Below are 17230 nucleotides of genomic sequence, written 5' to 3' on the forward strand. Positions count from 1 at the left end.
CTGTATTTTCGTCGTGGAAAACTTCACGGTGTCACGTGTTTCACCGTGCCAGAGTTCAACTATCAACAGGGAGGAGTGATTGAAGAAGAGTTGTTTACATGAACTTTGACCTCTGGGAGACACCGACGGTGAGTTGGTCATATTTCTCACATAATTAGTTGTAAAATAAAAATAAACGTATTCCGTGCATGTGCTATTTACCTAGGATCAATACACACCGACACATTCAGTTAGCCTTTTTAAAATGAATACATGTCACAACACCCTTTTGTCCTTTCCTGGTTTAGAGGCAAATCACTCAGTTCCATCAGAATGTATTTATTTTAAATGAGGATGTACAATTATTACATAATGATCATCAGCCATATGATGTCAGGAAGCAAATCTATGTACAACATAATATAAAAAAAGTGCATTTTGTTAACAGAAAGAAAACTTGGGCACACTGAACCTCAAAGAGGGAGGTAAAAGGTGAAGGGAAGCCTCAACTCCACAGGCAGAAATCACACTTGCTTTAAAACAACCATTCTTCCTCAATCAAATGTACAATATTTATTTTTATGATCATACAGGGTATTTCACAACATTAACCTTAGAAGATACAACTGTGCTAAGTGATAAAACTTATCAGAAAGTCTGTATACTGCATCAGTTTAGTCAACAATGTGTTTAAAGTTCTTCAACAGAGGCCCATACACTACACCCTCGTGATACATTTAAAACATGTTACCCACATACTCTGTTGGCATCCAAGATTAAACAGGACACTCACAAATCAAACATTGCTACCTTTGTAGTTAAATCTATATGGATTAATTACACAGGCAGGTGCAGGACAGTATAGTAACTGATACATCAGCCAACCGAGTGCATGAGACAAGATGAATGCACCAGACTAACATAAGACAAGACCATTGTTCCACATCAGTTTTAGGCCACGTGGCTGCTGTCCATTAGTGTGGGTATGAGGTGGGACTCCAGGTCCAGAAGGCATATAAATGTGCACTGTCAAAGTCAGGGTGAGAAAGGAGGTGGGAGGAGGAGGAGCAAATAGTTTTCCAGCTCTTCTGAAGCCAAAGGAGTAAAAAGCAAGGAACGTGGTATTTTCTACTGTGTCCACTGGCAAGCAGAGTTAAACAGGCACTTCTCCCCTTTGTCCCTTTTCCTTCATCTCCCTCTCTTCTGTCCCCGCTCTCTTCTCATTGTTTGACACACGTGGGCCAGTTGAGACCTCCACAAGCAGCAGAGACAATAATGTAAATCACCACCTGAAAAAGAGCACAGACAGAGTTCACTTCCTTCACAACTGCTGCACTAAATAAGGCACAGAGAAGCCAAGCTCAATGCACTACTTGTTTTCATCATCTCGATGTCTGTACTCACAAGGGCAACCAGCACAATGACTAGAGTCAGCTTGAGGTTCTTCATGCACATGGCTCGTGTAAGGTTACGGCTCGTGGTCTTAAATGTGACTGACTGAAGGAGGAGGAGGAAAAAAAATGTAATCAGTAACAATATCTGTTGTTTAATAGACTGCAGTTGCAGTATATACTTAATGACAAATGTTATGCATCAGAAAATAAGTAGAAGCAACAGAGCCTAATCAGTTGTAGTTAAACTCACTGCATCAACCAGGTTTTCTGTCTTGTCAATCAGCAGCTCCAGCTTTTCTCCTCTCTGAGCTACCAAGTCTGTAAAAACATGAATGCAAACAGTGAATTTAGTGTGAATACACATAATACAATACATATGAGTAATTCACTAAACACAGCACATCATGCATCGTAAGTGAGGTGGTCGCTCATGATATAACACTTCACTCATTTAAAGTCACACCACACACCAATCAAACATTACAGGTTTTATCTAACTTGGTTTATTAGAGTTTTAGTCAATGTTTTTCCATCTCAGAGCCTTGTTTGTTTATTTATTTATGAATAAATACAAAATGAGGAAATTAAAGAGATGCTCACCTATGTTGCGGACCATGATGCCCTTCAGGTCGTCCACTTGCATCTGAGTCTCAGTGACACGATCGGGTCCACGTGGATCTGAGTGGTGTTTCTGCAAAGAAAAGGAACACGTCACACTTCTTCACGTCTTCTTCCGTTTCTTTTTTTTTTTTTTTCTTCTTTTAAACCACAGAAATATTAGGACATCACAGTGCAGTAACAGGAAACGTTGCTTGGTACATTCAGGCTTTCATCATACACACCATTTGAGCTGCCAGTGTAGAGGAGAACTCGCTGTTCATGGCATAAGGTAGGGCTGTTTGTGCTCGTGAGCCATATGTTGTCTGGAAACGCTTCTTCACTTCACTGAGGAAGGTGAATGCACGTGACCTCTCAAAGTCCTTTAGAAGATGAGAGTCAAATAGATTTATAAGAAGTTGCATACAATAAATTGTGGCTGCCTCAAAACCCTATCTCATCTTTAGCAACAGCATTAATGCTAGGTTTTCTACAATAACACAGGACATGTGTCCATTTCCTACAGTGGCTGGGTGGTTTATATTTATTTTTATACTAATTCAGGTTCTTAAAATACATTCATAACATCTACAAATGGTCTACTGCAAATCCAAACCCCGACAAAATTATATGACTGTCAAATATATACTTACGTCGTCCGTGATGCACAGGTATATGATTCTGTCATGGCAGATGTAATGAAACAGATAGCTAAAAATAAAGCAGAAGGGTTAATCATTAGATGAGAGGTGTTTTATACAGTAGGGCTGTTTTTCCTACAGTTTTTACAAGGAATGAACTCTGTGGTATTTTATCACATGACACCGCCGTAGGCATTGTCACTAACAGGATGTAAACTGCCAACTGGGGATGACACAGGCCGCACATGCCCTTACCTGCCATGGCTGTATGTCAGTTTGTTGTTCTCTGAGGGAATTTTAGCTAAAATCTGCTCAGTAACTTCCAGGAAGTTACCCCCACACCATGCATGCTTGGCAAGAATAGTGGTTCCTCGAGCCACCACAGCAAACAGGATTGCCATGGCAACAGCTGGGTTTTCACCTTTATTACCACCCTGGAGGTAGAAGGACAAGGAAGGCGAGTTGTTACTGCTGAGCTGGGGGGGGGGAAACACCCAAACGATAATGATTAGGGAAGAATAATTCTTGTGAAACAGCCAAAAATAGTTACAGATAACAGGAAGAAGGAAATAAAATGACATGTGAACAGGTGTAACTAAGAAATGCAAATACTGCGATTAGAACGCCGTAGGACAATTCCCAATCATGAACAGGTTGTCATGCTAGAGTAAAATGTCAGCTAAAACTAGATGAACCAAAATTTGCGAAACAACAAGCTAGCTAACACTGTTGTTGACCATTAAACCTATATTAGCGTCAGAAAGGTAGTTAGCCACTTGACGCCATGTCGGTTGTTTTTAGCTACTGAGCTAACGTACGTAATAGTCACATAACATCATATTCAGTACCTGGATGTCTCAACGACGATTAAAGTGGCTCATTTAGCGCAAAATTCCCACATTTAAAGACGTTTCAGTTGCTAGTTTGCTAATCCTTTTCGAGTGACTTCTGCCTGCTTCGCAAATCGTCCACACAGGAAACACATTCAAGCGCGTGCTGGGGAGTGTAGTTCCTACCGCATTTCAGGCTCTATGTGCTTAACGTCGTTGTTTCCCTTTTGGAACTACATTTTTTTTTACCCCCAGTTACATATTACGTAGTTCCGTCGTCACGTCTTCGTATAAACAACTTGTTATAGAAGGGCCGCGAATTTTGCCCCTGTTACAGTCTTCCAGGCGACTTGAACGCTAGGATAACGCTTTCCCCTGCAGCTAGAGATGTGACAAAACTTAGCATTGTTAATTGCTGAACAGGTTAGCTTTTATTAAAATAAATATTTATTAGGTAAGTATTAAAAATAACTATTTGTTTAAGTAAACATGTTATGTTATTAAGCATCCAGGCACAACAATAATATAAAATTTAAGCCATAATCACGCTGCATAGTAGCCAAACGACGCGTTTGACAAATATTCTACCAACCACAGAGCTGCGTCACTTTAAATGAAAATTATCTGATAATTTGATCATTTATGGCTACAATCATACATATGTTACCAAAACATTGAGGTAAATTCCAGTCGTATTGAACTTTCCTTTGCCTGTCAAACTATATTCAGGGCTAAAGATCACAGAACTAAACCTTACTCTGTTGACGGATGCAGTGGGAAAGTGAAGCATGGCCGGGGAAGGAGAAAAGAAAGCAGTACTAGAAATGGTAAAAAGCGAAAATCGTGTGTGGTTTGATGGTGTGCGCGGTTGGATGGGTTCGTCTTTATTTTCTCCAGGTCGGATCGATTAACTAAAGAAGCAAATGACAGCGATTTGACCGCCTGTGTGCTCCTCACGTGGGTAGCTAGTGACTAGCAGTAAATAAACTTACACGGCGTTAATCTAACTTAAGTATACGCTAAAATCTGTCTTTTTGAAGCATTACCAGCACCGGAGACAAACAGTAATTTGGAACATGAGGGTACCTACTTGTTTAATTTAGATGCGGATTTGTCTCAGTCCACGGGTACCTAACAGTATCTCCACTAGGGGGCAGTAGTTAAACAGTGTTCATGTCCTATGAAGATAAACGCCATAAGTATTTGGAAAGTGATGTATTTTTCTTAATTTTCCTACCTCAGATGATGTGAAATAAAGATGCCAATTAAGAATGAAATATGAAGCTTCAGGTTTAATTCAAGTGGGGGTTAAAAGTATTGCTTTAACTACCTTGGAAGGGGATAATATGATAAGAGGCGAAGTACCTCATCATCTTTGGTGAAGACAGTGTTGTTGCATGGGCATGTGTGGATGCCGGTATAACTGGATCATTGGTTTTTATTGATGATGTGAGTGCTGATAGAAGGAGCAGGATGTACTGTGAAGCGTACAGGGAGTACTCTCTGCTCAGATTCAGCCAAAGTGCTTTAGAACTGATAAGACGGTGCTTTCAGTGCACCGTCTTATCCGCAGACGGAAAGGAATCCAAGAGTTTCCTAAAGCAAAGACATGAAATATTCCTGAATGGTCAAATCAGAGCTCAGCCCAGCAGAGCATGGTTTTCAGTTACTGATGAAGACAAAACTGAAAGCAGAGAGAGTCACAAACAAACGGCAGCTAAAGACGGCCGCAGTGAAGGCCTGCATGCCTTTGCAGCTGTAAAAATGTTGGTTGTCGTGTAAAAATGGCTGCAATTCTTTGATGGTTTTCCATAAAGAAAGCAAAAACTTGAAAATAATGAAGTTATTAAAAAAAAAGACTCTTAAGAGCTAAAAAGTTCCGGCTTACTCTAAACAGCAAACTATTGTTTCTCCTGTTGAGAGTGGATATCCCTAACATGGTCAAGTCAGGCACTTTAAATACGCTCTAGCTGCTCCAGTGCAGATCTTCACTTTGTGAATGGTGGCCAATCAGATGAAGGCTGGCCTAAAAGAAGGAGGAATGGGGTAACATTGTGTGTTTTAGATGTTTGATAAAGTTTATGAGGCCTGAGTTTAAAAATAAGAACATTTACTGTGACCCAAACAAAGAGTCCAATGAGCAAAATATGGAGCTGGAAATGTGCACAGTAGGTCCACTTTTGTTGTTAAAACACTTGAATTAAAGCTCCAAGTCACATCTTGATTTTTCTTTTTCTCTTAGATTTCACATCCACTGTGCTGGCGTACAGAGGCAAAAAAATCAAATAAAATCATGTCCTTTCTCAAATACTCTTGGACCCAACTGTGCATGCAATCAGTGTCTGCTTCTATTTGCATCTGTAACTCTGTATGTTTTGAATATTTTGGAAGTGCATAATGAGCGTGAGCGGCTCGCCCACTCACTAATCTCAGAGGAGGAAGCTGGTGTAATGTTTCTCTTCCATGTTGGCTGTGCGATGTTTTAAGAATGGACTTTTTTTGCGTTCTAGGTCCAGGCCGACGGGGCAGATGAGGGCTGTGTGACTTTTGTGCTGCACGACGAGGACCATACGTTAGGGAACTCCCTCAGATACATGATCATGAAGAAGTGAGCGTTTTTGTGTTGGTTTTTTCCCCCTTTGAACTCAGCATGGTCACCGTCGTGTTTTCTTTTTTTCTTTTTATATTTCAAATCGCTTCCCACACATGTGGCTTATTTGACATTCAAACTGAAGCTTGACGGCTGTTATCTGTAGTAAGACTCCAGCTAGAAGGGACTTTCCTTGCTTTCCAGCTCATAGACAATAATAAGATAATCATTTTATTTTATGACAGTGTTATCAAAAGGAAGCATGTGATTTCTCCTCTTCCCTGTTTTTGGGGCTCTCTTGTCATCCTGCCAGGAGAGGGTCTGCTAATCTAAAAAAATATAGTCATTACCAGTCTTTTTTTTTTTTTAAGCAGAACTCTGAGAATGCTCGCAAACCTCAGCTTCATTTTCCCACTTTTCTCTTTTGCCAGCGCGGATGTGGAGTTTTGCGGCTACACCATCACCCATCCGTCAGAGAGCAAGATCAACTTTCGCATTCAGACACGAGGTGAGAGACGTCTCTGTTAATTCACACGGCTCCGTATGGCTGTGTTTATTGGTAATAAAGGTTTTCAGGCAGCGTTGCAAGGTAAAAAGGCTGATCACGATATACTGCAAATAATAACACACGCACCCTAATTTTGAGAGCAATAATCACTTGCACCGTTGCCAAAAAAAAAAAAATCTGTCATCCGCTTTCACAAAGGATAAGAGCAGCCCTGTCACATGAAAGGACTCGGCGAGACTGAGAAAACAGCTTGTTTTTGTTGTTGAACCAAGTTTCTGGTTGCCTGGAGGTTTCTTTTTTTTCCTTCACGGCTTCAATACAGCTAGACCCGATTACCTTCAAGGCACAAGGAGAAATAAAAAAATATTCCCCCTCTTTTTCACTGCGCTTTCGGGCATCAGATCGCCCTTTGAAATGATCTGTATTTATTTTGGTTGTTAAATTTCTCCACCAAGACCGCAATCACAACGCTGGATTGAGGTCATCTGTGTCAGTTGAGGGGGCCAGGAGGGCCGCAGCATTCTTTTCGTTTGTTTTTTAATGCCACATCTTTTTTTGGTTAATCGCTTAGATTATCAAAACAAGATAGTCAAGCGCAGCGACATAAAAAATTGACAGCTTGGTTTCAACAGCAGCCAACAAAAGCATATTCAGTTAACGATCAATGACACAACCCTGAATTGTTTCCTTTTTTTGTGCACTTGCACAGTTGCTCATGACGAACATTCATTTCCTATATCCCGGTTTTGTGTCGCTGTATATTTAGTTTAGCATAAGAAAAAGGGAAATATTCTTTTAACCAGGCCTCAGTTCAGTTTTTCCTTTGACTTTTTCAATCAGGTGTTCTATTCATGTTTTAATGTGATTTTGTGTAAAGCTGTCCATGTATTAGTTCCCACTTTTACTATTTCTATTCCAGATTTTGGCACACGTATACGGGGGGGAGTAATTATTAGGTCTCCAGCTGAATATACAAACTTTTTAACAAACAAATAAACTGTCTCTAATTTTATGGCAGCTTTATTTAAATGGAAAGAGACAGAATATCAACCAAACATCCAGAAAAGATGAAAGTTGTGGGTTGATTTGCTGGTGTTCTGGCTGAGGGAGGGAGGTTCTAGGCCAGAATTTTATGGTACATAGCTTCGCCCTCTGGCCACTCATTGCAGTGAAGTCGTCCTGTACCTTTACCAGAAAAACAGCCCCAAATCATAGTTTTTCCACCTCCATGCTTGACTGTGCGGATGGTGTTCTTTGGGTCAAACTCAGCAATTCTCTTCTTTTAAAACACATCAGGTAGAGTTGGTGAAGCCAGAGAGTTAGATGTTTGTTTCATCTGAACGCAGGCGTTTCTCCCAAACCTTCTCTGAATCATTTAAATGTTCACTGGCAAACTTAAGACAGGCCTTCTTGAGCAGGGAGAGCTTGTGGGTGCTGCAAGATTTCAATCTGTGACTACATAGTGTGTTACCAGTGGTGTACTTGGGGTTTGTGATCCCAGCTGCCATAAGGTCATTGAGAAGCTTTAGCTTGGGGCTTATCCACCGTCTTTTTTTCCCTCACCCATGAGGTAAGATCTTGCACGGAGATTCAAACTGAGGGCGATTGATGGTCATTTTATATTCTCCATTTGTGAATAACTGCACCTTCTCACCAAGCTTGTTCTTGAGGAGGTTGCAATGGAAAAAATTGAAAATATATGTGTTTTATACACGTATTAAGATCAAGACGTCTGTAATTGATTGCAGCCAGAATTATGGCTGGGTTGTACCGAGTCAAATTAGGACTGCAGCTAACCATTATTTTAGTAGCCGAGTATTCCTTTGATTAATCCATTTATTAATCAAAGGAATCAGATAAAAATAAATAAACATTTTTAAATGTTTTCTTTTGTATCTTTGAAGTCACATCCTACACATGTGGCTTATTTGACGTACAAAGGGTATGAGTGAAGCTTGACGGCTGTTATCTGTAGTAAGACTCTAACTGGAAGGGACTTTCCTCGCTTTCCAGCTCATAGATAATAATATGATAAACATTTTATTTTATGACAGTGTCATCAAAAGGAAGCATGTGATTTGTCTCTCTTTAAAACACAGGTGTTTTAATGGTAAATGGTCTGTATTTGTATAGCGCTTTACTAGTCCCTAAGGACCCCAAAGCGCTTTACACATCCAGTCATCCACACACACATTCACACACTGGTGATGGCAGCTACATTGTAGCCACAGCCACCCTGGGGCGCACTGACAGAGGCGAGGCTGCCGGACACTGGCGCCACCGGGCCCTCTGACCACCACCAGTAGGCAACGGGTGAAGTGTCTTGCCCAAGGACACAACGACCGAGACTGTCCGAGCTGGGGCTCAAACCGGCAACCTTTCGATTACAAGGCGAACTCCCAACTCTTGAGCCACGAACTGCTCATTGCTTTTAGTAGTTTAAGTGCGTACTATATCTGTCAAAAATTACACACTGGCTCTCGTAGATTAGCAGGAAGAGTTCTGACAGTATTGTATCACCTGGATGAGCTAGATTTAGTTTGTGTGTGTGTCTGCATGTTTAAGTGTGCTGGTGAACAAGTGAGTACGTGTGACTGGAATGAGGACACGCGAGCATGTCAGCAGTCTCTGTGACAGCGTTTTAGGGCTTCAACGATTCATCGAGTAACTAGATTCTAAAAAAAACAACAACCCTGTTTTGTTTACTTCAATGCTTCGTTTAATGTGCAATTCTGTAACGATCACATGTCACAGTGTAAACACGAGCGTTTCACCGACTAAAAACAGATGACCAGTGATAAGAGCGCACATATCAATAAAAACTGTTGCACAAAGTTGTCCCTGTTTATTGTGGTGCCACAGAAGAGCACGGTGAAGAACGAAGAGGCAGAGCTGTTACCTAAATGCTGAGCTCAGGCGAAGTGAAAGTTGGCTCTTTTTAACGTATGAAACAGAAACGTTTGTTTCCGTGAAGAAAAGGGAACTTTGTAGCTGCTCCCATCCATGTTTTAAACATCAAACATCTACATTAAAGCCACAGAACTTACATTAAAATATGCAGATGAACTGTTAACTTGGTCTGATATGATGTTTAAATCGGGCAGGTTGCTGAAGGCAAGTATAATATACTTTTAGATTAATCTAATTCTACAAAATAATGTTACTAAAGCCCTGAAATAAATATGGTGTAGACTTTAGACTCAGTCCTGCTTGTTGCAGGTATCGCTGCCATATAAAATAGGATCACTGTTGTGTTATCAATCTGTTTGTTGAAAAACTGCTATTTTCTTCACACAGGTGCTCCTATCTCCTACGTTTCTATTTAAGGTCTTTTTTTAATCATAGATGTGGGCGAAACACTCAGAACAGCTCAGATCAAAGACTTATTACACAAATCCATTTATAACATGGCTGTAATGTGTGTCTTCAGTATCTTCATTAAGATAAAACTACGATAAAATTAGAGACTGTTTATTTCTTTGGAAGTGAACAAACGTAATAATCCCAGCAGGTCATCAAATGATTATTTTCTCAACTGTGTGCAACTCTGAAACAAGCTTTTATTTTATTTTTTTAGCTCTTCTTCCTTTAAGGCACACCTACCTTTAGCTTTCTTCTGATTGGCCGGCCATTGCAAACAAAAGAATTAAACGAGGAGAGTTTTTTAAGCTCATAACAAGAGCTGTGCACCTGAGAAAACCTGTCAAAGACTCAGGAGCACAAAACAACTTTTGGCTTACAGCGATTGCTGGTACATACATGGACCTCATTATTTACAACAGGAGTATCCACCACTGTAAAAGTATATATAACAGGAAATAAGGAACAGCACAGTCAGTCCCCCATATGGTAAATATCCTACAAGGATCAGGTCATGTGACTGTGGGGGAAATGTCCAGGATTCCTTGGTTTTCTTTGGCCCTCGAGTAGTTCTCGCAAAGCTTCGAGGCGTGTTTGGGCTCGTTATTTCTGCAGCAGAATGAATCTTTCCCCATCGAGATGCCGACCAGAGCGCGTAGCGTGCCTACAAGCCATCGTCGGTGAGGGTGCAGTCAGTTCGTTGGCAGAGTTTCTCTGTAGCGCTCACGATGCATCGCTTGCAGGTGTGGCGTTTGTTTCGACACTTGAAATATCAAATTGAGCAAGACAAAACGATCCCACGTTGCAAATGTGGTTGATGCGTGCTTCTCATCTCTTAACAGCGCTGGTGACCCTTGTCAATAATAAATTTGTGTAGAGCGTCCGCTTTTGTGCTCATCATGGGCGCACGATGACTCACAGCGCTAAATGAAACCCAGAGACGAGTGGCTAACAGAGTGCCTACATCTTCTGCGGTTGTTTTTGCTCTGTTTGTGCTGTCGGTGGTGGTTTTCGTCAGAAGTATCTGCTATCTGCTTCAGGGGGAATTCCAGCCGCAGAGCCGCTGCGGAGAGGCCTGAACGAGCTCAGCGATGTTTGTCAACATGTTCTCAACACATTTCAGGTAAGCATGTGTGACTGTTCTGTACACAACATGTGTCTTACATAGAAAAATGACCCGGGGTGCGTTCCAGAAAACAGGTTTGATAAACTCTGAGAATCACCTTGAACTCTTTACTCTGAGACAGGAAAGTCTGAGTTTGTGGTTTCAGCACAGCTGGTCAGAATTGGTTTAATCAGCTCTAATTTAAGCGTGTGCGTGGGGAATGGGGGGAAAAAGCCATCATCAGTGGAGGGCAGATAACTTGTTTTCCCTATTGTGACGGCTCAAGTATAAATGCACGGTCCCTTTGGACCACAGCGATTATCTCGTAAAACACGAATGGAGATGTCATTCGACATGATCCAGTCAATCATCATTTACGCATCCTAAATTTCCCTTAATTGATGACAGAGCTGGAATCTTGCAGAAATCCCAGCCTACGGTCATGTCTGCATGTTATCTCCTGATTAACTAAATCAGCCACAGTGCCTTGAGAGCAATCTCCTCGCTAGCTTTATTAGTCTAATTTCATTATAAACAAGCATGCACCTGCCTATACTCATATGATTTCTGAAAATTGAACTTCTATCGACTTGTGATTCGAGCACATAAATGACTGAGGAATAAGTGCTTGAGGCCTCGTGTCATGAGCAGTAAATTCCACAGTTATGGAATCATTTCTTTTTTTCCATTTTGATGAGAGAGGAGGCTTCATGTCCAGCTCGATCTGGGTGGAGCTGCTCCTGCTACTATACACTGAAGCTGTCGCTGAATGTGCCTGCCAGTGATTGGTCAGAACACAGAGACCTAAATTATCCTCCTAGGACCTGGCGTCCACATATGTGGACATCACATTTTGGGTTATTTAGACCAAAATACTCAATTTTGCTCAACAAGGGCCTGATATCCACTTATGAGGACATTATACTGCTACTGTCCTATCGAAATTTTAAACGAATATCCTCATATGTGGATCTCATTTTTTTAGAAACAAAAATCAGGTAAAAAAAAAAATCTGGCAATTCTTTGTTTTTACATTCATCTGGCCCCAATCAGCCCAAATATCAAAGAGAAATCAAAAATGCATGCCGTGGAAGAGTTCGGGTCTTGGGAGGTTAAACCATTAAAGGTAATTAGAGTGGACAGTACTGGACTGATAGGGCAGCGGTGCAGTGATTAGCGCTGTCCCCTCACAGCAGCGAGGTCCTGGGTCTGACCCCGCTGATAGTGAACTGGCTTTTCTTCGTGGAGTTTGCATGGGTTCCTCCAGAGTCCAAAAACATGCATATTAGGCCACTTAGGGATTCTAAATTTGTGTGAATGTCACTGTAAATTGTTCTTTATGTCTTCGTATTGGCTCTACAATAGCCTGCTAACCTGCCAGAGTCTACCCTACGTTTCAGGGTATAGCTGGGATAGGCTCCACTCCCTCCACAACCCTGCATTGGACAAAAGGTTGTGAAAATTGATGGATGGAAGCTGGTTATTGGTTGTTGAGCTGTGGAAGTTTCAGCTTGACCTTTTTGGCTACCTGTTGAAACAAATGCAGCAACACTGTCAACTTCATGCATGCTGAACACCAACTTGTCTGGTTTCCATGAGACTGGACAAGTTGAAGTTCTGAAAACGTGGTTGTTTTTTTTCTTTCCATTTGTTTTCATATGTTCTTTGTTCCTCCACACAACATAAAAGATTTACTAACGCCCACGCAAATTGGTTTTGGCGTTAAAAAATGCACAGTGGTATTTACAAAGAGAGCACAGATTGCACGTAAGAGGTGGGACCTCAAAGACTTTTATGAATGATCTCTGGGAGTTCCTTTATCACAGTGCAAAATATAGAGAGCAGAATATTCAAACCAAGCGTTAGCAGCTGCCAACAATTTCTTCCTACCCCAGGGTCTCTTCCCATCACAGGAGTCCTGCTAGAAGCTGACCTGGTGCTCTCATTTCTAAACTGGGGAAAGCAACAAGAAGCCAACCTGAATTTCCATGCACGTAACAGGACAGAGAAAGAAACCCTGGGCGTTCTAGCAAACAGTAATTTTAAGTGAAAGGACAGTCAGCTGACTTTAATTAAATGTGACACTCCCACATGCTGCCTGAAATCCACCTCTGACGTGGACGTTCTTTAAATTTGTTCCAGGCAAGAGTTAATGAGTTCAAAGAAAGACAAGAGCAACCCATGGAATGAACGGCGTTTGGCACGAGGGACAGCGAGGGAGTCGGAGACACCAGTTCTGCATCCACACCATGAAAATGAGTTACCTGGACATTTCTACTTTTTTTTTTCGTATTATTTAAATATACATACTAGGGAGCAGGAGGAATGGCAAGTTCTCCGATTCCTGAACACAGTCTGTATCAGTTTCAAACATCTGTGCAGCTTTTGTATTTGTAGTATTTTCAAATTGATTAATGATGATAAATGTGAATACGTTTTGTGTTTATCATTCCCTGAATGCTGGAATGATGATTGAAACAAATATAAAACATTAAACTCTTAAAGACTTTGCGTTTTCCTTTTTGCCATGGATTTCACATTATTATTTTTTTTTTTCCTTCATAGGGAGACGGTTTTCACGGATGTCCAGATCTAAATGTTGTTTTTCCCTAGATTGCTCTCATCTGTCCTTTGAAGCTGTGTTTGACGAATGTCCTTATTAGAAGAAGAATGTGGTGTGAAGGACTGCGCCCAGTGCCAAGAATACAGAGGGAAAATATGAGGGGAGTGAAGTGTGAATAACAAGGTTAAAGTTATTTGAGGTTAATCGCATCTCTTCATCAGTCACATGTTCAAGCAAGGCGCGCTCTTCGAGTATGGAAAAGAGTTTGAGGAAAAACAACAACCAGCTGAGAAACAAAGTGTGGAGTAACCTTGTTTCAGGACTGCAGGCATCGTGAGAATGAATTACAATTGTTAGATAATTGCTGTAAATGTCAAAATTTGTCACAAATTTGCCAACATAACCAAAGTACCACAAGTCACCAGAAAAGCATAGTAGGAAAAGGTGAAAAATAAATGAAAATACAATTTAAAGTTGAAACTTTATGGCATCCTTGACATTTTCCAAAGTTGTTTGGTGGCCCAGCGGCTTTGCTAGGCCGATTCTGGTCCCCAGCCTTATCTTTGGCAACCCTAATTTAAAGGGTTACTTTGGCAGGTAAAAGAAGTGAATTTTGTGTGTGGACTTTTCTTTAAAGTTCAAAATTAAGTTGAATCATCCTAGATCAGATGCACCAAAAAAATTTATTTCAGTCTCACCTGCTCACAAAATATTGTTAAAGCAGTATTGAGATTCGTCCATGTGATCTTGAGCAAACTGTGTACGTTCTTCTGGAGAGCAGCGCTCTGTCCTTGAAGCCGTTCCATGCACACGATTGCCGTTCGCCGTTCTCCTGATGGTGGAGTCATCAACACAAACATTAGCCAAGAAAGAGAGAGAGAGGCCTGCGACTGTTCCTTTGTGACCTTGATGACTGTAACATGGTTTGCTGTGGGAATGATCTTTGATTGTCAACCTCTCCTTCATAGTTGAACACCATCTGTCTGACTGATTGGACTTGTGGAGTCTGAATTGTTCTGGGATGGTTTTGTAACCTCTTACAGCTGCATGAGCATCAACACCAACTACGATCCACTCCCTCAAATGTGTTTTGTAAAGATCAGCCTTTGATAGACCCCTGTTCCAGTCATGTTGTTGTTGTTGTTCACTTAAAAACATCAAAAACCCACCATCCACGCCCGATTTTCATTCAATGAATTGATAACATGTGTCTCCTAATTTTACCTTTAAATCATCCACTAAATCAAGAAATTCTTAAACTTTTGCCCCATCCCATGTACAGTGGGGCAAAAAAGTATTTAGTCAGCCACCGATTGTGCAAGTTCCCCCACTTAAAATGATGACAGAGGTCAGTAATTTGCACCAGAGGTACACTTCAACTGTGAGAGACAGAATGTGAAAAAAAAATCCATGAATCCACATGGTAGGATTTGTAAAGAATTTATTCGTAAATCAGGGTGGAAAATAAATATTTGGTCAATAACAAAAATACAACTCAATACTTTGTAACATAACCTTTGTTGGCAATAACAGAGGTCAAACGTTTACTATAGGTCTTTACCAGGTTTGCACACACAGTAGTTGGTATTTTGGCCCATTCCTCCATGCAGATCTTCTCGAGAGCAGTGATGTTTTGGGGCTGTCGCCGAGCAACACGGACTTTCAACTCCCGCCACAGATTTTCTATGGGGTTGAGGTCTGGAGACTGGCTAGGCCACTCCAGGACTTTCAAATGCTTCTTACGGAGCCACTCCTTTGTTGCCCGGGCGGTGTGTTTTGGATCATTGTCATGTTGGAAGACCCAGCCTTGTTTCATCTTCAAAGTTCTCACTGATGGAAGGAGGTTTTGGCTCAAAATCTCACGATACATGACCCCATTCATTCTGTCCTTAACACGGATCAGTCGTCCTGTCCCCTTGGCAGAAAAACAGCCCCATAGCATGATGTTTCCACCCCCATGCTTCACAGTAGGTATGGTGTTCTTGGGATACAACTCAGTATTCTTCTTCCTCCAAACACGACGAGTTGAGTTTATACCAAAAAGTTCTACTTTGGTTTCATCTGACCACATGACATTCTCCCAATCCTCTGCTGTATCATCCATGTGCTCTCTGGCAAACTTCAGACGGGCCTGGACATGCACTGGCTTCAGCAGCGGAACACGTCTGGCACTGCGGGATTTGATTCCCTGCCGTTGTAGTGTGTTACTGATGGTGACCTTTGTTACTTTGGTCCCAGCTCTCTGCAGGTCATTCACCAGGTCCCCCCGTGTGGTTCTGGGATCTTTGCTCACCGTTCTCATGATCATTTTGACCCCACGGGATGAGATCTTGCGTGGAGCCCCAGATCGAGGGAGATTATCAGTGGTCTTGTATGTCTTCCATTTTCTGATGATTGCTCCCACAGTTGATTTTTTCACACCAAGCTGCTTGCCTATTGTAGATTCACTCTTCCCAGTCTGGTGCAGGTCTACAATACTTTTCCTGGTGTCCTTCGAAAGCTCTTTGGTCTTGGCCATGGCGGAGTTTGGAGTCTGACTGTTTGAGGCTGTGGACAGGTGTCTTTTATACAGATGATGAGTTCAAACAGGTGCCATTCATACAGGTAACGAGTGGGGGACAGAAAAGCTTCTTACAGAAGACGTTACAGGTCTGTGAGAGCCAGAGATTTTCTTTGTTTGAGGTGACCAAATACTTATTTTCCACCCTGATTTACGAATAAATTCTTTACAAATCCTACCATGTGAATTCATGGATTTTTCTTTCACATTCTGTCTCTCACAGTTGAAGTGTACCTCTGGTGCAAATTACTGACCTCTGTCATCATTTTAAGTGGGGGAACTTGCACAATCGGTGGCTGACTAAATACATTTTTGCCCCACTGTAGGTGTAATTTTGATTTTTTTTCCCTGAATTTCATGAAAATCTTTTAATCTTCAAGGTCATTTTTATGCAGAAATGTAGAAAGACAAGTGCTCAATAACCACTGTAACGTGGGATGACTAATAGAGAAATAATCCATTGATGCCACTGCTGTGGTTTTCAAAATGATTTAATTCGAAATCCCAGTTTAATGTGCCAGTCATGCACAAATGCAAAATACACCACGAAACTCATATAATGACAGAGAACCACATGAAACATGGTCACAAACTTTAAATACTGTTTACTTGGACATGTGGTTGTTGACAGCAGCACTGGGACACTGAAGCATTGCTATGAATATATAATTCTTTTAACAAACAATAATTTTGAGTGTTGATGTGGTTTTGTCAGCGTCACGAAGTTTAGAATTGAATAGAAGCAGGATGAAGTTCTAGCCCATACCATGTTTATGTAAAACATATTGGAACTCTCCAAAGTGTCTGGCGTAGGAGCTCAGAAAGTCCTATAAAGTGAATATTATTTTTCTAATCTTTAAATATTTGCCTTGAAGTCCTTGTAAACATGCCAATAGAGGATTTTATGCTTAAATTCTTTAATTAAGTTGTTCCAGGAATCCAGTGCAGCGCCGTCTCCGTTTGACCTCAGGACTCAGCTATGTTGTTTTGTGACAACAGCCAGTTTTGTGAGATTAAAGAGATCTGTAATGTGAACAGTTGTTAAAGATCTTTTTCTCACATTCTGTCTACAGTAAATCACCACAAGACCCGCTTCTTGGAAT

General features: G+C 41.2%; 2 protein-coding genes across 4 annotated transcripts; one reads left to right on the top strand and one right to left on the bottom strand.

The window, feature by feature from the left end:
• The first annotated feature begins 33 nt into the window (after window positions 1-33).
• polr1d (RNA polymerase I and III subunit D) lies at window positions 34-13513 on the top strand. 2 transcript variants are annotated; one of them, XM_026187885.1, is made up of 5 exons: window positions 34-128; window positions 5952-6049; window positions 6463-6539; window positions 10940-11022; window positions 13147-13513. In XM_026187885.1, exons 1-5 carry the CDS (start codon window positions 99-101, stop codon window positions 13192-13194), a joined length of 336 nt encoding a protein of 111 aa, XP_026043670.1. In that variant the 5' UTR covers window positions 34-98; the 3' UTR covers window positions 13195-13513. The 2 variants fall into 2 exon arrangements, with proteins under 2 accessions (XP_026043670.1, XP_026043663.1); XM_026187878.1 differs by lacking the exon at window positions 34-128 and adding an exon at window positions 4171-4268.
• Window positions 303-3621, bottom strand: sybl1 (synaptobrevin-like 1). 2 transcript variants are annotated; one of them, XM_026187864.1, is made up of 8 exons: window positions 3460-3621; window positions 2867-3045; window positions 2624-2681; window positions 2216-2353; window positions 1974-2064; window positions 1624-1691; window positions 1384-1476; window positions 303-1268 (listed from the first exon to the last, which is right to left on the bottom strand). In XM_026187864.1, the coding sequence occupies exons 2-8, from the start codon at window positions 3010-3012 to the stop codon at window positions 1200-1202; spliced, it is 663 nt and encodes a 220-aa protein (XP_026043649.1). In that variant the 5' UTR covers window positions 3013-3045; window positions 3460-3621; the 3' UTR covers window positions 303-1199. The 2 variants fall into 2 exon arrangements, with proteins under 2 accessions (XP_026043649.1, XP_026043641.1); XM_026187856.1 differs by having other exon boundaries at window positions 2867-3087.
• Window positions 13514-17230: the final 3717 nt, after the last annotated feature.

Source organism: Astatotilapia calliptera, chromosome 2, assembly GCF_900246225.1.
Source record: "Astatotilapia calliptera chromosome 2, fAstCal1.2, whole genome shotgun sequence".
Lineage (NCBI taxonomy): Eukaryota > Metazoa > Chordata > Actinopteri > Cichliformes > Cichlidae > Astatotilapia > Astatotilapia calliptera.